General features: G+C 32.5%; 1 protein-coding gene across 1 annotated transcript; it reads left to right on the top strand.

Moving 5' to 3' along the window:
• Positions 1-16,053: 16,053 nt before the first annotated feature.
• On the top strand, positions 16,054-17,184 carry LOC145039338 (uncharacterized). Its single transcript, XM_078987408.1, has 2 exons — positions 16,054-16,657; positions 16,721-17,184. The coding sequence occupies exons 1-2, from the start codon at positions 16,054-16,056 to the stop codon at positions 17,182-17,184; spliced, it is 1,068 nt and encodes a 355-aa protein (XP_078843534.1).
• Positions 17,185-21,936: the final 4,752 nt, after the last annotated feature.

Here is a 21,936-nt window from a genome sequence, read left to right as displayed (position 1 = left end):
TGATGAGATACGAGCCCTCACCCACACTCACCTCCCTACCAGGCACATACTCGTGGTCGTTATTTATCATGTCAATTCGTCGAGTCAATCCTCAGACTCACTGAGTTCTCGCAAGAACAACAACGAGACAAATCTCTTCGACTCGTCGAGTCCCTTCCTGGACACACGGATTCCCCTAGTCTAACAGGGTCATCTTAACATATTAAGCCCCTACTATTCAGATCTAAACCCGAAACTTCATCTACATGCTGGAAACAACTTCTTAAGGGTAAATTTTCCAACTTTACCCACTCCTAATCCTTCTTAGTGGGTTTAACTCAAACCCTAGCTCCTTAGGACACAAATCCTTGTCCAAAATCCTTATTATTCCAAACCAAAGCAGAAGGACCAATATCTAGGGCCTAGATATCAGTTAATCACATAAAGTCTCTGCCTTTTCATACATTCATGGCCTTCTAGGCTCAAAAGACCATAACAACCTCTTAAAGCTTGCATGGGGGTTTCCAATAGCATAAAGTTTGCACCTTTATGCCTTGTCCACCATTAGGGACTCTAGATCTGAAAGGATCTTTACTTGGTACATCTAAATCCCATAGATCAAACTTCATAGACCAAAATCCTCATAAAATTGACATAAGGAGATCTAGGAAACCATAAGCCTAGTTGAAGACTTGATTACTAGAAAATGGTGGAAATAAGATGGTGTTGTTGGTTCTATAATCTTCTCCGTGAACCTTCTAGGTCCTTCTTCTGCTTCTAGTCCTCAAGAACATACAAAAACCTTAAAAATAAGGTCACAAGCTCAAGGATGCACTAGGTTTTTAATATCTAGGGTTTTGGATCTGGGGGCTAAGAATGATGCTGATGGGAGGAGAATAAGATGCTTAAATAGGGCACCAAGACCCAGGTTTAGGGTTTCCCAAACCAAACCAACTCGCCAAGTTGGTCCTCCAACTCGTCGACTAGGTCACTTAACCCGCGACCCAAAATCCGCTCGTACTCGTCGAGTCATCCCCCAGACTTGACGAGTTGCCTTTCTTTCCTTAGGGTTTTCCTTTCCTTTCTTGGCCTTCTAGATTCTAGGTGTTACATTTAAAGAATAAAATAATGGCAAGAACGGGTTGGTGCATGTGATAGCCTATGGTACATAGACTAACCATTAACACAAAGTTTCAAACTTTTTTCAGTGTGTGGTATATCACATTGAATCTTCAAGTTTTATTGAGAAAAAAATGAAGGAATGAATGGATTGTTTCAGTCACACTAAGGTGGAATCAACATGAATCATAAACGGTGTTAACTCATTAACAAGAAGTGGTTTAAACTTCTATATCATAGAGTTAATTTGCACTCTAGAACTATAAAGTTCACCATCAATTCATTTAACAAGGTACAATAAAATAATAATTAATAATACAAGAATACAAAAAAAGAGTTAGTCAATCAAGGAAATATTCTAAAAAACGATTTTTTGCAGCCTTTTTAGAAGCATGATAAAGACTCAATCCATTAAATCTTTTGAATTAAATTTCCATAAATGCACTTCCTTTTCCTAAGATGTTTACTATTCAAAACACTATCTGTAAAAGAGACCAAACAAGATCAAATATATCAAACAAGAAACACAATTCAAGTAAACAAAGAGAGAGAAAGCCTTCAATTGTTTAGATTCTGCATATTGGTTCCAAGCTTCATTTTCACCAAGAACAAAAGAAGAACATGAAGCAGTATTTGTAACCAACAAGTTAGAGGGATCCAATATATGTAACTTTCGAGTTATAAGAGTCACTAAGACAAAATTGAAGATTGCACTCATTGTGATCCATAAAGGAAGAGAAGGTGGGATCACTGTCTTGTTGAAGACACCTTTGGATCTCTGAGTGGATGGTGTTGTAGTGACAATCTCAATGGAAATTAAGCATGTTATGTTAGCTAACTTCACTTCATCACATTGAAACAGAAATAGGTTGTTCAAGAAAAAAGAGATATTTGTCCAGAAGAACATCCTTTAGCACAGTTCTCCCCTATCTGGTCTCATCAACATGAAGCAACATGTCAAACAACATGAGCATCAACATCAGTGATAAGATAGTTGGTGCTAAAGAAAGATGCAAAGTGAGAATCAACTAGCTCTTACAAGGAGTGTGATGCATTCAAGGAGTAATACGCTGAACTAATCAATTAAGACCAATGTCGAGATGGATGCATATGATCTTGAGATATTTAGAAGGTGAGAGAGAAGATTATGCGTAGGCAATATTAGTGGCAAAGTGTACAATGTATAGCCCTTTGGTAAAATAAAAGTTAAAAATATTTTTTTTGAAGCAAAAAAGGTTATATAAAATAAAAGAAAAATCTAGCAGCTTATGTTTAGAAATTTAAAAGTAGTGAAGCATAAAGTAAAAACAAATAAAGTAGCAATGTCTAAACTAACAAAATCAAAACATATAAATGTTGTTGTCCCAGAGTACAGTAAGCACAAATTTGTTCTCAGAATCAAAAATCTTTCCTTTATTGCAATCAAAAAGAAATTTGTAACCAGTGTCACAAAGTTGACTGATGGATATGATATTGCTCTTTAGGCTTTTAACACATAACACTTCCTTCATCTTGAACACCCTGCAGTCAAAAGTTCCCACTCAAGTGACAACTTCTCTATTATTGTTGCCAAAACCACCTTGGGACCATCATTCTTCACAAATTCTGTTAAGAGGCACTTGAAACTGATCATGTGTCTAGAGCACCCACTATCTACTTACCAAGTATGTTATAGATTTATACTTGATCCTTGGACAACATGAGAATTATCAACGTCACACATATTGAGATTACCATCATGGATTCATTGACAATAGCCATTAGACCCTTAATATTCAACATTTCATCTTCAAATGTCTCTTCTTTTTCCACCAATTCTTCATGATCCTCTTATTTTGCAATGAAAGCTTTTGGCAAAGAAATGTTATCCTTCTTCATTTGAGCCACCGGCTTCTTGTACAAAACTTCATGGTTGTCAGCACTTTGAGCTTCTTTATTCTCCTTACGGTCCCGGGCAAAATGGTTAGGGCCACCCTAGTTAAAAGATTACATGAGTTTTTCTTATCTGAAGAGGATCTTCTTGCTGATCTGCCTTCTTTAAACTGAGCTCTTCGAACCCTATTGAATCTTCTTTCTTCATGACACTTGACAATAAGTGCAGAGCTGGCAACAAGTTCATCAGTGATATCTTCATCACTCTCTTCACCCTGACCCGAGTTGCCTGGGTCGCTGATGTGCTTCATTGCTTCCTTTTGAGAAACTAAGGCAACAAACTTTTCCTTGTTCAATTCCTTCATGATGTCCTTACGAAGAGCTATGTTCTCTTCATAATTTTACAGATTTCCAAACAAGGAGTTTAGATCTATGACATTGATCTTTTCACTTTTCTTAAGGACATCAACATGATGTTCCCAACTTTTCCCAAGAGAATCTAGGAACTTTAGAACCAACTGAGAGGAATGCTTGACGATTTCCAGCCTGCACATATCATTAACCAAATAGTTAAACCTATTAAAGGTTTAGGTTAAGGACTCACCTTGTTGAGAAAGGAAATGTGCGTATCTTCGATTGAGGTTGTTGATGGTTATGGCCTGAACTTCCACGGTGCCTTCATAAGCCAATGTTAGTGTTTCCATCATCTCTTGGGCTGACTCACAATTCTTCATAAGATGATAAACATTATAAGTAAGATAGTTTCCTATCGCTGCTCTGGATTTTACATCAAGATTAACCTGCCTCTTATCAACGTCGTCATAGCTGGTATCTGGTTTTTTCTTCAAGGAACCAAAAGATCATTGTTGGCTATAAGTTGATACATAAGAATGTGAGGACCTTTTTTTAAACAATTTTACGCATCTCATAGTCCATGGTTTCAAGAACAACCATGGCCTTAGTTTTCCACATAGCAAAATTGTGCTCATCGAAGGGAGGAATTTTGTTGAGATCAAATAATTTGAGATTACTAGAAGTCATCATGATTACTTGAGTGTATCAAAACCCCACTCTGATACCTAATAGAGGTTTGTATCGATTAGATACACTTCAAGTATAAAGAACGAAAGTAAACTGATATAAGAAAAACAAAGAATAGAAAGTAAACAACAGGGAGTTCTACAAATTGTCTTTTCACAAAGAAAGGGTTTGTCTTCACCAAGAAGACTGTTTGTCACAAAGACGGCCACCAAGATGAACTAAATATTAGGGTTTACCCTAATCTTGATTATATACTAATCTATACAAGTATATCCCTTGACTGAAGGGATTACACCTAATCTATACTAAGAACTAATCCTCATCACAGGGATATCAGATTTGTTATCTATTCTATACTTACTTATATCATTACTTAATATACAAACGATTACATAGAATAATGATACTAAATACTAACTAGGTGTGTTGATCGGATAAAATTTTCGGGTATCGTGTAATTCGAGTTTTTCATATAAAAAAATTACCCGTTTTGGGTTTGGGTAATTCGGGTAATGGGTCGGGTAAGGGTAATTCCGGTATTACCCGATTTTTTTTTTTTAATTTTTTAATTGCACCTAAAAATAAATGTAATGAAATAAATATGTCATGCTAAACTTTTGAACACTGAGATTTTTTACTCAATAATATTTGAGATATCAAGTATTCGTTTAACAATTTAATCAAATCTAATAAGATGTTAAAAAAACAAATACTTAAAAAAATATTAACAACCAAAGTCTACCGTTTAAATTACTTGATATCAATGTATATGCATCAATTTTTCATTTACCAAAAAACTCACATCTTAAATCTAGAAAACATAGAAAACCATTACATAGTATGAAAATAATAAAAATAATAACATGTCAAGTTCCAAAAGACATTCATAAATATACTCATCTTCTTGCACCTACTCGTTCTTCTTGCTCATTCACTACTTCACCTTGCCCAATTCTATATAAAAAAGTCAAATAATGTTAGTATTAAAAGCAAAAGATATTAAATTTACAATAACTAAAATAATGAACGATAAACAATTACCTTTATCAATTTGTTGATTTTCTTCCCAATCTTTTTCACTTATGCTACCCCGAACCCAATCTTGTGTACAAATTAAACTTTCAATAATCTTAGGAGTCAAAGAACTCCTAAACGGATCCAACACCCTCCCACTAGTTCTAAAAACGGATTCCGAAGCTATGGTTGAGACGGGAATGACAAACACATCTCTTGCCATCATTGATAGAATCGGGAATCTAGACTATTCACTTTCCACCAATCTAGAATACTAAACATTTCTGAGTCGTCTTCAACACTTTCTTGCAAATACTTTTTAAACTCCCCAGTTGATTCAACTATGTTCGTCTTCATCTTTTCTCTTAGTTTATTTCTCAATGGGGGATTAGGTGCCATAAAATCCGGGTTTTGGCGTTTCCCTAGTATCGATGATGAAGTGGTAGACTCTGTAGTACTTGAAGTAGAACTTGGAGAATGAATTCTTATATAATCATTATATAATTCATACATAGAATCCATGATATATTTCTTTTTGGCCTCCACCCTCATTTCTCCATAACGATCCTCAAGTAGTATAACCAAATACTTTACTTTGTTCCTCGGATCAAGAATCAATGCAAAGTAGAGCAATAAATTCATTTTTTCTATGTTGCCAAAATACTTATCAAGCAATATCACAAAGACTAGAATCGGAAATAGCATCATCCAAGAGCGTACGAATGGAATATATATCTTCAATGCATGTGTTTGATGTTACATAAAGTATCCCGGAAATCCTTAAAGTAACATCATGAAAAGGTTTTAAAAAATGACATACATTCCTAACTCTTTCCCAATCGTTTGATGAAGGTATCGACAAACCTGCCTTTTCAATTTCGTACCGAAAATCAAATTCCTCAAGATCATATCTATCAAAAGTTTTTTTGTAAGCTTGGGCAATTTCCAACATATGGTAAGTGGAGTTCCATCTTGTTGGCACATCTCTCTTCAAATGTTTTGTTATACCTGGATTAGCAACCTTAGCAAACTCGGTAAACTTATGAATTCTAGAAGGCGATTGCCTAATCCATTTAACCGCCCATCAAACTATTTCAACCACCTTATCAACGTTTTTATGCCATCTTGCACCACTAAATTTAAAATGTGAGCAACACATCGAATGTGCATCCATTTCCCATTTAACACTTGTTAGAGTTTTGAATTTTTTTTTCAAGAAGTCAATTGCCACATCATTCGCACTTGCATTGTCAAAGGAAGTTGTAAAAATGTTTTCTATTTCCCACTCCATTAAACACTTCTCAACCATTTTTCCAATATCAACCCCACGGTGACTCTCTTGAGATGAAACACACAACACTTTTTTTTCAATTTCCATTCGTTATCAATAAAGTGGGCGGTGAGACACATATAACATGATTGTTGTTTAGAAGTCCACGTATCGGTGGTCAAACATATTCTACCAACATTTTTTTAATAAACTTACGAATTTTTTCTTTTTCGTCTACAAACAATTGGTAGACATCCGTTGTGCTTGTACTTCTACATGGAACTTTAAACAATGGTTGATTAACACTATTGTAATACCTAAAGCCCGCACCTTCTACAAAGCTAAAAGGAAGTTCGTCAACTACCAAAATGTGAGCTATAGCTTTTCGACTCTCATTTTGATCAAATTTCCAAGCTGACAATTTGTTTTCATCACCATATTGGAAAGCTAGTTGTTTTTGTCCACCATTAAGTTTAGCCAAGTAAGCTTTCCATCTAGCTAAATGATATCCTAGATTTTTGGTCCCATAAACACCCGATTCACACTTGTAATTCCTGCCACCACAATGCTTACATTGGCATTTTTGAACGCCATTTTCGTCCTTATACCTTTCAAAATCTTTCCAAACTTTCGATCTTGGGTTGAATTCTTTAGTTTTTTTTTCTCTTTTTCTTGTGGAACTTGATCATTGGTTGGGCTGTCAATTTCAATCGTCTCATCTTCTACTTCAATATAGTCATTCGTTATTGACATCTAAAACAAGAAAAAAAACAGATTAGCAAATAGAAATAAACAATATAATAAAAATGTGAGCAACAAAAATATTATCTTATTTTTAAATAATGTGTTTTAAGCATAATTTTCAATAAAATCTAGTTTGAAAATATAAATTCAAACTCTTTATGAATTTTGAATATAAATTTCTAACATAATGTAATTTTCAAACATGTTATTCAAATATGTTTCTAAGCTACAACTTATAATAACATTATCACCAGTAAAGAAAGGAATAAGAGAAAGTAGAATATATTATCATCACTTCTGTTTTATATTATTTATCGTTAACTAAACAAGTCACTTTCACAGCAAATAATTTTAATAAAATAATATGTTATCATCAATATATACAAGCCCCCTATCATGTTACAACAAAATGAAAGAAATCATTGATGTTATAAGGAAAAAGATTTATTTGAATTTATTTGAATTTCCCATTGTACCCTTCCTTGATTGAAACAAATCAAATAATGATTCCAGATTTCAAACAATAGTAACTGTAAAATAAAAGAAATTGGTGGATGACAAAAGTATCTTACATTTAAAACGAGGAGTCATATCAAAAAACAAAAAACAAGGAAGTTACATAAGAGAAAAGGGATAAACATTCCATTCATCCTAACTACAAATACCCATTTTGCCCCTGCATTTAATCCATGTGTATGTTAATCCACCCCTTTAGTTAGATTGATAAAGAGATGCTCAAATACTCTGTCATTCCTGAACTTCCATGACCCTCATATTAAATCCGTGTAGAACTTCAAAATCAACTGGATATAAATCCCGGTGTATGCTCTGATACGAACTTCATTGCATCATGTTAAGGGAGGATTGGAATTCACAGAGGAGTACATATCAAACTTACTCATTTGTCAATCCTTCTTCTAAAGGACACAATTTCCAGCCATAATTGTTTGTATTGTTTACTCTTTTAGCTATACTACACTTTTTGTTAATCTACAATTCATATAGCCCTCGGTATTTTTGTTTCAATGTTACAGAAGACAAGGAAGTTACATACCAGATTTCAGATAGAAACAAAAACAAAACAAAAACACGAGCCAGATTTCAGATAAACAAAAACAAATCAAATAATGATTCTAGAAATCAGTGGTTATCACTTACATTCAAGCCAAGTGATTTGATCTCGATTCTAGACTGACAAGGATACCGCAAGCTGCGAGGCTGTGACCGGTGAGGCGGCGACGGGGGAGACCGGCTAAAGTAGTGGAGTTGATCTCGATGACCAACGACGAGACTCAATCGGTGATGAAAACAGAATGAAATCTACCGAGGGTTTTTTACGAGAAAATAGAACGACGGAGGTAGGGAGCTGGGAATGGCCAAATGGGATTTGGACTTTGGATGAACACGGAATGAAATAATGAATCACCAATAATAATAAAAGATATTGGGCCATTATTTGTTCAATAAATTTTCAGGTAATTGGGTATACTCGAAACCCAAATATTTACCCTTTACCCAACCCCAAAAAAAATCGGGTTGCCCAAATACCCGAAAAAGGTTACTCGATACCCGATTTACCCGATACCCGAAAAATCGGGTGGGTAATTCGGGTAACGGGTATTTTTGATAGGGCTAATACTAACTACATGCTTTTGCTGATGTGCTTGATATGTTGGTGCTGATGGATGTATAAGTTGACGCTGACAGATAGCGTGTAGAGTGTTTGACTCATTAGATCATTAGATGTGACCTTAAAAATTATGGTGTTTCTAACTAGTTAACATAATCTAATATAAAACATAGTTTTCATATAAATCAAACAAAATATAATATTTCTAATCATAAGGCTATTCTATTAGGTGTGGCCGTGTGAACAACATGTTATTACATGTTATCACATCTAAAAGTTGTAACATCATCATCCTAGTCAAATAACACCAAGTGTGGAAATTGGAAATATCAAATAATATGTTATAATACCCTTTAATTTTCATGTCATCCTTTTTTCTTCGTTTGTTAAATAATTATAAAAAAACAATATAAATTAATAAAATATGCTATTTTAATAATAATAATAATAATAATAATAATAATAATAAACACAGATTATATAAGTCCAAGGTCCAAATGAATTTTTTTTTTTTTGAAAATCATATTTGTAAAACAAATTTTGTTAGGGGTTTAACTTATAAGAATTTGGAACTTGAGGGGACAAAGCTACCTAAATTGAAATTTTATTTTCTTTCTTCACTATGACGTTTCAAAGGCTGGTAAGAAGCTATCTTTCAAAAGATAATGATGTTTCTTTTCATTACCACAACAACACATCGTAACGTAACAGCTAATAACGTTTCGACAGAGAAGTGTTCAAAGCTTGTAACAATGTTACCTTGATGTTCATGTCACAATAACCTCGGTGGATGTTGCTCACACCAATGAGTCTAAAAGCTGTAAATCAAATAAACCACATTACATTTTTATAGTATTAAACATCAAAAAGAATCTTTCAAGATTCCCATTCTATAAGTTTTTTATATTTTATAAATACCCCAACCAATTGTAAGGTTTTATAAATTTGTCTTACATCTTTTTGTTGCAAGAACATTAATATATATATATATATATATATATATATATATATATATATATATATATATATATATATATATATATATATATATATATATATATATATATATATCATTAGATAAACTTAACTAAAAATAAAAAGTTCGTATAAAAATAATTCAAGTCATATTAATAGGGCAAATATTTTATCAGATAAATAACTTCATTCATAACATATTAAAATAAATATATGCATTCATTTGTAAAAACATTATATATATATATATATATATATATATATATACACACACACAGAGAGAGAGAAAGAGAACTAGGTTCAACTGGATGACTCAAAAATTGATGAGGACTGCGAGGAAATATTTGGACTATTGCTTTTCAAAGACGAGTGACTGAGATTAAATAGAGTTTTTTATTTTTTTCATTCAAAATGGCGGTGGCAGTTTTGAAATTAATGAGAACTCTTTTTGGCTTTTCTTCTTAAGGGCAAAATACTTGAGGGTAAACCTGTCAACAGTGAATAAGAAATCCATCGTTCACATTCTTCATCTGGATCCACAGGTTTAGAGTGAATACACCCAAACAAATCGGGAATGTTGGTTCATTTCACTAACAAAATCGACGATCGGTTATCAGAATCAACGATCCTTACATTTACATTGTAGTTAGAAAGGTACTTATCTGATTCCTGCTACTGTCCTTGAATCAAAATCTAGCAGCAACATTGAGTACTCTGGAAATGGATTCATCATCCTAGGATTTGGATTTCCTTCATTGCTACTATCGACTTGTTTCGACTTGCTTTTCGATCATCGACGAAGATGGAGAAGGAGATGTACAGATTAGTCTCGATTATGATTCTTAAATGATGCAATTCAAGATCTTGATGTTCAGAGTTTTTTGTCAGATTTTTCAAATATGATTTTCAAGTTCAGGAAGAAGGTTAGATTTACTTTTGTTTTCATTTTATTAAATTAATAACAATTATGAACTGGTAACTCGTTTTCTATTTTTAATTTCTAATATCAGATGATTTAAAAAAAATGTAGTTAAGAACATATGCTAGCTTTTCAAAAAAAAAATGGAAGAGTCATCTTGATTAGAAAGTTGTGCAGGCTGATGGATTTTAGTGCATCTACAAAACCGTAGTTACTTTGAGTTAGATGAACTACAAATGAAAATATAGACTAATTAAGGATTTCAATATGTCTAAAAGTACATTTAGTCTATTTGGATTCTGTAGCTTGTATACATGAAACTTTCAACTTTCAATCCACGGTTGATAGTTTAAGTTTAATCTCAAACAATTTGCTTCTTCATACATCTTTTCCTTTGAATTTTTCAACTGGTGCAGATCGTAGGGATGTGCAAAAAGGAAGCGCAAAGATATTGTTATATAAGTAGATTTATGGAAAGAGGATGCGGCTCTACTTGTCTTTGTAGGTACCTTCTAAAGTGTACTTTGTTTCCATTTTTGTATTAAATAGATCTCCAAGTAACATGGGACACTTAGGTGTTGTTTGTTTTTTTCGAAGCAAAAATGTCTGAAGTCTGCGGACCACCTCTGCAACCCTCTGTAGCAGAAGAGGTGGAACAAACGGCTGCACACATTTAAAAAAAGTTTGTTTGTTTTTTAACGTCTGCAGACTGCTGCAGTAAGTTAAAGTAAGACGTGAAGAGGTTTGAAGCAGCTGGTTTAGTGCTGCGTCACGCAGCACACACGCATCAGTTTTTAAGTCAGAAGTCTTCTGAAAAACAAACAGATGCGAAGGGCCAAGTGTTGCGCGTGTGCTGCGCGACGCAGCAATAAGAGATCAGAAGAGGTTTTTTAGAAAAAACAAACAACACCGTAACTAACAGTGTTCTTGCTTCTCAACATTAAGTTGCTATCAAAAGGCTATATAGTTATTTATATATATTCTCTGTTCTTTTTTCATCTTTTGTTATTATTGTTTCCACCTAAATTTTTTCTCTTTGATACAACCTAATGTTGTCTTATTTTACTGATGATGTGATGTACTTGATTACTTAGTTATGATAAAATTTGGTTTTAAGCCATATGCTTAACTACTTTGAGTAAAATAATCTTTTTCATTTACATATGGTGGTTTCACTTTCCATATACATTTTGAAGATATTCTCTGTTAAATTAATTATTCAGATTGAGACATAAGAAATCCATTTTGTATTTAATCAACATCTATGTTGTGTATTATGGAATAAAGCTTTTATGGGCCTGTAACTTTTGGTTATTGACTCACTTTTACACTGATTCAACAAGGATCACAATTATATGATAGTGAGTCATAGTAATGGCAATAATCAAGTAGAGTTCTTTAGAACTATAATTAATTCAGGGTTTTGTTGAATGAAGTATATCATTCGATTGTCTTTTTGTCTAGCTGATTTACTATTCTATATAGTGTAAAGTGCTCAACATAATAATATGATCTTTCCATTGTCTATAGGTGAAGAACCTACAACGACATTTGGTGCCACTTACTTAAAGATTTAAAGTGATAGATTTTTTTTTGTTTCCAAAATCAAAGAAACGTTAAGGGAGGTCTTCATATTAATATTTTAGTGAGTTTGTACGAAAAATTCAACAATATTATGATTAGATAATGTTAAGATCCTCAATCATAGATTTTATGATTCAAAAAAATTATGATCAAAAACTTGTTGTGAGAAAAAATATTGTTTTTGGTTGAAATTTTTTTTGATAGAAAATTATATCATCCAAAGCATTTATGATCCAAAATGTTATGGTTAATAATTATATGATCCTTAATAGTTTATTTTTTAATTCAAAATTGAACGGTCCAAAAAAATAACGATCAAATATTTGTTATGAACAAAAACATAATTAAAACTAGAAAGGTTACCCCCGCTAAATGTTGTTTCCGAATCGATAAATATGACATACGTAGAAAGTGCAAGGATGAAAAGTCTGGGCTTTGCTCCGGACCGTTTTTTTCATGTTTTTATGAAAAAATGTAAAAGTTTTGACTGCAAAGACCAGAAGTGTCAAAATGGATAAATAATTAAAGGGGTAGGAATTAACAATTTTTTTAGAAAAGAGATCAAAGTTATCAAATCGTTAAAGTTTTGTAGCCAAATTTTAAATATTAAAAGGTTCCTAAAAAATGTAAAAATATTGATTGTAAGGACCAAAAGTGTCAAAATGGATAAAGAATGAGGAGCAAAGTTGCCAAAAACATCTAAATTTCTATTCCTAACTTTGAAGCCCAACAATAGTACAAGAACCAATTCTACTAAAAAATGGCAAATTCACTATTCATTTTCTTAAGAACTTTCATATATATATATATATATATATATATATATATATATATATATATATATATATATATATATATATATATATATATATATATATATATATATATAATAATAATAATAATAATAATAATAATAATAATAATGAATATATTTTGATCCAAAATCATATGATTCAAAATGATATGATCCAAATATTTTATGATCCAAAATAATATGATTAAAAAATATTATGATTCTTAATATTGAAATTTTTTATTATTTTTAAAGTTCAAAAATCATACTGAAATACAGTTGAAAAAATTAGAAAAAAATATCATAAAATTATAAAAAAAAATCATAAAGACCAAAAAAGAAAAAAAAAAAGAAAAAAACAAAAGAAACTATAAATCTGAAAAAAAAAATATTAAAACAAAAAAAGTGTGTTGATATGTGATAATTTGTAGAAAAAGTAATTTAATAAAAATAATAAAATTAATGAATTGCAATTATATATTACTTGACTTATATATGTGTATAGCCAGATATATAAAAGTATTAAAAATAATAAACAATAAAATGGTATATGTTGTGATAATTTGTAAGATTATAATATAATAATATTAAAAATCAAGTTCCACCGCATTTAATATTACAGAAATTAAAGTGTTCAGTAAGGTTGTGTTTGTTTTTTAGAAAAAAACTCTTCTAACCTCTTAGTGTTGCGTGGCGCAGCACACGCGCAGCACTTTTAGGTTCGCAGCTGTTTGTTTTTCTGCAGACTTCGGGCTTAAAAACCTCTTCCCGTCCTCTTCCCCACACAGCAGTGGGCTTACCTCTTCTAACTACTTCTAACCTCATCTAAAAAATCACTCTATGCCCTAAACAAAAAAAAAGCGCCGCTGCCTTTTCTTTCCCGTTCTTCTTCTCGGCTTCTTCTCGGTCCGACGACTCCAGCCTCCGGCCATCGCCGGTCGCCTCCGCTGCCAGCCATCGCCGGTCGCCTACGCCGCTTACTGCTGCCCTCGATCTTCACAGGTAAATTTTTTTTTTTTTTTCTGATTTCTTTGAGCACCGATTCAATGAAATTGAGTACAAATTCTGTGATTTCTTATACATTTGAGTACCGATTCTTTGAATGAATCAAACATAGGAATGTTAAGTGGGAATGGAATCTCAAATTCCAATACCATTGTATAAAGTATGCATAAAAGTAGGAAAAAAGTATGTTGATTGTAATCTTTTGGAATGAATCAAACATAGGAATGTTAAGTGAGAATGGAATCTCAAATTCCAGCAATGAGGTCTCAAATTCCAGCAATGGAATCTCAAATTCCTGCAATGTTAAGTGGCTTTACAATATTGCAAATATATGATTATATTATAAATTATAAATTTCTTGAATGCCCTCGGTTTCTAGATCAGTTATTTTTTATTTTATTTTATTTTTATTTTTTTTTTGATTTCTTATTGATTTGACTAACGATTGTATGAAATTGAGTACAAATTCTGTGATTTCTTATGCATTTGAGTACCGATTCTTTGCATTTGAGGACCAATTTTGTGATTTCTTGCATGCCCTCGGTTTCAAAATCATAATCTTTGCTTAATTGTTTGTTTTTTTGTTCATTCATGATGTATTGTTGTTGAATATCCTAAACTTATTTGTTGATTATGTTGGAATATGATTAATCTTTGTAGCTAAAGTATGTATTCTATATTTTTTTTTTGTTATTAGCAATGGGAGATAAACACACATGGACCAATGAGCAAACAAAATGCTTATTGCAAACTTGTATTGAAGAAGTGCAAACCGTGGGTAGAAAAGGTTTGAGTTTGCACAAACAATCATGGCACAAGTTAGGAACAACTATTAAGGAAAGGTATGGCGTGGATTTGAATCAACGACAATTAAAAAACGCCTATGATAACCTTAAAGCCAAATACACAGGATGGTTATACTTAAAAAACAAAACTGGAAACCTTTACAACCCACAAACAAATACTTTTAACTTAACAAATGAGGAGTGGGAGGACTTTAAAAAGGTATACATATATACATATATACATATATATATATATATATATATACACACACACACACACACATATTTATTCTTATATTACTTTTGTTACATTGATTGCGTTTAGGGACATCCGAAAGCTGCTTCTTTGAAAACCGTCCCATTATTGTTTCCAGAGCTTTGTGCAGAACTCTTTGATGGAAGCAGTGCATCTGGTAATCTCAGCTATGCCACATCCCAAACACCATCGGGATCATCTTCTTTCCATGGCGCACCATTACAGCTTTTGGACGCGCCTTCCATTAACATAGATGAAGATGATTTTTTTTCCAATCATACAAGTGAACATTTTACTCAGACTCCACCTTCTGCTGCTTCACCTTTTGTTGATTCACCTTATGTTGCTTCACCTTCTGGTAACCCCAACAAAAGGGCTAAACCTTCAACTCCTAGACCTCGAGCTCCCAGTGCCTCACCTGATCCACCTTCTTGTGCCTCGCCTAAAGCTTCTATTACTGCTGATGATTTAGCACTGGAGATGCAAAAAGCTCTACGCCATTTGACTCAAGGGCCAACAATTCCCCAGTGTTTAGAGAAGCTTGAGTTGCTCGAGTTAGACCCAATAGACCCTATACGATTTGATGCGTATCACATTTTTGGAGGGACCATGAATATTAGAGAGATGTGGGTAAATTTGCCCAATGATCCACAAATATTAAGAGGATGGATCGAGATGACAACTACAAGTTTAGGAGTTTTAAAGGATGGAAAGATTGTTCGTTAAGTTTATATGTTATTTGGTTATTTGCTACTTGGGATTTATGATATGTTTTGGTACTTGAATGTTATTTTGTTATTTGGTTATTTGCTACTTGGGATTTATGATATGTTTTTTGGTACTTGAAATTTATGTTATATTTTTTTGGTACTTGAGATTTATGTTATTATCTTATGTTATATTATTATCTTATGATATATTATTATCTTATGTTATTATATGTTTTCTTTATTAATAGGTTTGTAATGGATCACGACAAAAAGATACTACTCATAATTCTTATGTACTTGTATGTCTGCTACTTTTGGAAGAGGGGTGTAAAACGAGTGCGGGACAACGATTCGGAAATGACAGGACATGAATTTACGTTAGAGTTACTTCATCGTAATCCTCTACAATGTCTTGAAGTGTTACGCATGTCTCGTGAATCATTTGTCCGACTATGTGCTCATTTTAGAGTAAACTACGCGTTAAAGGATAGCAAACATGTGTCGGTTGAGGAGAAGATGGCTATGTTTTTGATGATGATCGGTCATAACCAACGTTATGTGATTATCAAGCGGAGATTTCAACACTCAAAGCAAACAATTCATAAGTTTTTTCATGAAGTGTTGGCCAAAATGTTGCTTTTCGCACATGACATTATAGTACCAACATCTTTTAATTCGAATCCAAACATTCCGGGACATAATAGGAGGCTACGACGAGTGTTCAAGGGAGCAGTTGGTGCACTTGATGGCACTTTGATACATGCTGTTGTCCCTGCAAACAAACAGGATTTATATAGAAGTAGGGGAAAAGGCGATTGTTACCAAAACGTATTGGCAATATGTGACTTTAACATGATGTTTACGTTTGTTGTTGCCGGTTGGGAAGGGATAGCACACGATTCTAGAATTTTATCAGAAGCATTAGCAAATCCACATGCACCATTCCCGCTTCCACCTCCAGGTAAATTTATGGTTATTTAAATAGTTTTATCTTTATTTGAAAATAAATGACTTTTTTTTACAGATAAATATTATCTATGTGATGCCGCCTATGCAAACATTCGAGGTTTTATGGCACCGTACCGTAATGTTAGGTATTGGCTTGGAGATTTCCGTCGAAGACGTGCATTAACGAATAAAGAAAAATTTAACCATGGACACGCAAAACTTCGGAATGTCATTGAACGTGCTTTTGGTGTCTTGAAAGCACGATTCCCTATACTGAAGAGGATGACACCATTCTCGTTGGTTACACAACGAAACATTACTCTAGCATGTTTTGCGCTTCATAATTTTATAAGAAGAGAGGGACTACGTGATGAGTTTTTTGCACGATATGATGAACCAAATGTCTCGGTTCGAAATAACAATGCGGTCGTTGATAATGATGAAGATGAGATTCCAACACATGGTACTGCTGCGGACTGTGAATATATGAGCCAGTTACGGGATGAAATTGCCGAACAATTGATGCAAAATATGGAATGAAAATTATTAAAGTTTGGTTGTATGAATTTTATTTAAAAATGTTATTGTAAGACTAATTTCGTTGTTTGAATTTTATTTCAATGTTTTAAGACTACAATTATTAAATTTTTGGTATTAACAAACTATTTTCGGTTTATTAAATTACTTTATTTTAAATTTTTTAATATCTGCAGCAGTCTGCAGACGTTAAGAAAACAAACATGCTTCTCATTACAGTCTGCAGCACTTTGGTCCACCTCTTCTGCTGCAGAGGTCTGCAGAGGTGGTCCGCAGACTTCAAACAGATTCACTTCGAAAAAACAAACAGCACCTAAGTGGAATTTGTTAATGCAATGTACACGGTCGTGCTTCACCTTTTTTTAGGCGCCAAATCTTTAACATTGCATCAGACCCGTTGATACGCACAACAGTAACCCATATAAGACAGTGCAATAGCTATAATGTGGGATTTTGGTGGCTCATATTTGATTAAGTGCCTTACCTGCCAACATTTATTTTTAATTTGATCGCAAGCCATTTAATTTGTTGTTGGACATAAATATCCTTAAGGGGTTCGACTGGTCACGGTTAGTCCTAGAAGTTCTCACTATATTTTGAGTCGTCACCTGAACCGAATTAAACCATAACTAAGCTAAAAAAAAATTTAATGATTTTTTTTTTTGGTTTTTTTGTATGATCGCTGATGAGCACAATCAACACTCATATGTACTGTTGATTGCTCATCAGTAGTCCATATGACTGCAGATTGTGTATATCAGCAGTCCATATGACTGCTGATTGTGATTATCAACAGTCCGTACAACTGCTGATTGTGCATGCATGTAAATTTTGAAAAAAAATAAAAAAAAATTGTTATTTTTTTAGCCTAGATATATAGCTTAGGTACACTATTTGAAGAAGATTGACGTTTTTAGTATTGAAAAATGATGAGTTGATTATAATAATTCAATCGTGTGTGTCTATATATATATATATATATATATATATATATATATATATATATATATATATATATATATATATATATATATATATATATATATATATATAAGATGTGTCCATGTCAATTTGAATTTTCGTAAAATATGAATGTATGTGAATACGTTTTTTTTCTTTTTTATCAGATTATAAATTATTAAAAACTATTAAAATATTTAATACATTTGAAATTTTATCACATTTAAAGTTTAATAGTATTCTTAAATTATATAAACACAAAATTACATAAATTACGTAAAGTAGGTTTATATAAAACCAAACTAGATATATTAGAAACCAAGTATGTTTCTATTTATTTATCTATTTCTTAAGTGTAAAAGAAAACTGAATTGATAATTTTATTTTATTTTTTATTCTATAAACAAAGAGGAATGAATAAAAAATGGAGATGCTATTATACATAAAATTTAAAGTTCACCAATGGTTAGTTATTAAAATGACCAAAATATACGAGGTTCTCTCATAAAATATACATATTATAAATATTTAACTTTACCGTAAATAGGCATAGTCTTCTTTCATGAAAGTGCTTTATGAATGGTTCCTGTTACAATATCTTTTACATCTTTTTGATATTTCCCAAAAATGGACACATTATTTTTTCATTAAATTGCTTTATGAATGCATCTTATTACAATGTTTTTTTTTCTCAAAAAATCACAAAATTCATTTTTTTTCACAAAACAAGACCATTTTGTTATATAAAAACATTATCATTTCACAAAACGTTATTATCATGTTGGAAAAAATAGGAATTTTATGAAAAAAAAAAAAAAAACATATTTCACAAGATGTATCGCTATTTTATGACAAATGTTTAAAACATAATTTTTTTGTAATCAATAATCATCTTAGCATTTTAGTGATTAACCCTTAATGCAATTAGTTAAGTCAAAAGGTATACTTGTACCATATCTATCAAATAATTGAAAATGTAAGTACAAAAGGCTAAAGTTTCAAAATTGCTTGAAATGTGAACTTCTATAATAAGAAAAGTGTAGTTGTCTCCAACTTATTTGTGTTGCATCATATCTCCTCCTTATCTACTTTTTAACATTACTTTCTTCGATTAAATGTAAAAAAATTAAGAGAACAAAAGCGGGCTTGAACCGGGGAAGAGATACATGTTATTATTTAATTGGTTGTAGGAACAAAAGTAGAAAGATATTTAATTTCTCAAAAATTAAACCTATTATTATTTTTTAAACAGAAAATATGTGGTTATAAGAGAGAAAATATACACAACATAAACATAGAATGGGGAAAAAGTGGGTTGATCGATTGAAAAATATTTTATTATTGTTTAATGTAAATTTTTTTGATAGGTATGAATATTAATCTTTGTGTGGCTTATAAAAAGTGCCACACGAAGCTCGCTAATTTATAGAGCTTACGACTTACATTTCGAGTTACTTCCACTTTTGATTTAGGAGGCCGAAATTATAATATATATAAAAGTTGGAGAACAAAAGCGGGCTAATTTATAAATAGTGTCACACGAAGTTGGCTAATTTATAGAGCTTACGACTTACATTTTGAGTTGCTCAACTTCAGACAATGTTTTAAGAACTGGTTTGAACCGGCCAGTCGACCCGGTTGGATCTTGAATCGGGGAAGGGAGTGGTTCAATAGTTGATTTGTTACCCTTAATAATTAGAAATGGTTAAGAACATCTTTAGGAGAGTAAGAAATTGATTTGTTAATTTATTATAGGATTAATAAATTGATTTGTTAATTTATTATAGGATTAATAAATTAATTAAAAAAGTTAAGAATTAATTTAAAATTAATCAGAATTAATTGGAAATTAATTTTGGATTAATCAGAATTAATTAAAGGTGCAATGATTGGATTGCAATTGTTCAATAGTTGAGCAAACAATGCAATTTCAGAACCTTCCACACGGTGGATGATTTTGGAGGGGTTTCAGACAGTGTTTTAAAAACTGGTTTGAACCGATCAGTCGAACCAGTTGGAACTTGAACCGGGGAAGAGAGTGATTCAACTGTTATCAGTTTTATGCCTATTTTAAAACGAAACAAATCGACCGGTTTTTATAAAAACATTATTAAACCGGTTATATTAAACCTATAAAATTGAATAAGAACATATTTAAGAACCATTATGCATAATAAATATTGGTGATAATTTTTCACATCTATTTAGATTTTACTAAATAAAAACATATGTTAAATGTTATGAAGTTTTTTGTTTTGCTTGTATTCATCTAAAATTATATTTTGCTTCGGTATTAAACTTTATTTTCTTTTTGACGTGTGTGGATTGATGTAAAACTTATGGTTATTTGTCATGTTAATGTATTTGGATTGATCTACAACTTGATTTTATGTGTGTTTTTTATGTTTGAACTTGTGAACTTGAAATTCTTAATTTATGTATGTATGTATTTGTAGGAAATAGGAAACATATGAAAATTATAGAAACCGTTGACCCGACGATCGAACCGGTTGAAGCGGAAATCAATCACCATACTGGTTTAACTAAAAAAATGGTTTTAAAACATTGGTTCCAGAAGGGTTCTGGAAACCTTCCTTACCTTATAAGGATTACCATTTGAGAAGTCATATCCGAAATACATCCTCTTTCCTCTCTCCAAATCATTCCTTATCTTTGTAGGGTATTGTTTGTGAGCCATTAGAGGCACCATACTTATGGTGCTTGCTTTCCAAGAAAGGGATTTGTAACGACCCAAAAATCAAGAGTAAAAATTTCATTTTTAAATGTAGCTAAAGCATTGATACCATTTATTTCAAACATTTCAAATCATCATTAAGTAAAATATTTATCAGAGCTTATCCCAAAATCATTCATTACGGAAATCATAGGTGTGTGCACTGCGATCAATCCAAACCCTTCTTTTCCAAATCGATGATACCTGAAACCATAAACAAAACTGTAAGCACCAGGCTTAGTGAGTTCTCCAGAGCATACCCCACACAATCCACATAACCACATAATCTATATCAGCTATAATAGCTACATAAACCCTAACCATCGCATAAGCAAGCATATACACATATAAAGATGTCATGAAAACCCTCCAAGGTCTTATTCACATACTCATGTAAATCATATCAACTACACCAACGATGCATATAAACATATAGGGAAGCCCTAGAAACCCTCCAAGGTCTTACACGGGGTGCCCTGGAAACCGTCCAAGGTCTTAGTCCACTGTTATGGGAACCCCCACATGTTCTTCACTAACTACCAATCAAACCAAACATACCAACATCTAATCTAAACATGCAAACACATAAGGATGCCCTGGAAACCCTCCAGGGTCTTACACCAGGTGCCATGGGAGCCCCCACATGGTCTTAGCCCAATACCATGGGAATCCCCACCCGATCTTAACGAAGGATGCCATGGAAACCCTCCAAGGTCTTACACTATAGTGCCTATGGAACCCCCTAATGTCTTTACCTAGGATGCGTGGAAACCCTCCAAGGTTTTACACCTAAGTGCCCCGGAACCCCCCCCCCCCGAGGTCTTCCATGCAATCAATTAGCATACCATATAATCACTAGCATACTCCTTATCACATAATCAACTACATGCCACATAATACAACTTCAGTTAGTGTATCACATATCATAAAATGGGTCGGCATTGGTGCCTTAGACACATTGGTATGGTGAGGAGACTCACCTGGCACTACTGAAGTCCTGCAGATAAAACTCCAGTGTTGGTTGATAGGTTCCCGAACTGTCAACATCAAACAATACCCAA

The sequence above is a fragment of the Lactuca saligna genome, chromosome 4 (assembly GCF_052625555.1).
Source record: "Lactuca saligna cultivar CGN05327 chromosome 4, ASM5262555v1, whole genome shotgun sequence".
In the NCBI taxonomy this organism is placed as follows: Eukaryota; Viridiplantae; Streptophyta; class Magnoliopsida; order Asterales; family Asteraceae; genus Lactuca; species Lactuca saligna.
This window is presented reverse-complemented; position numbering and strand designations above follow the sequence as displayed.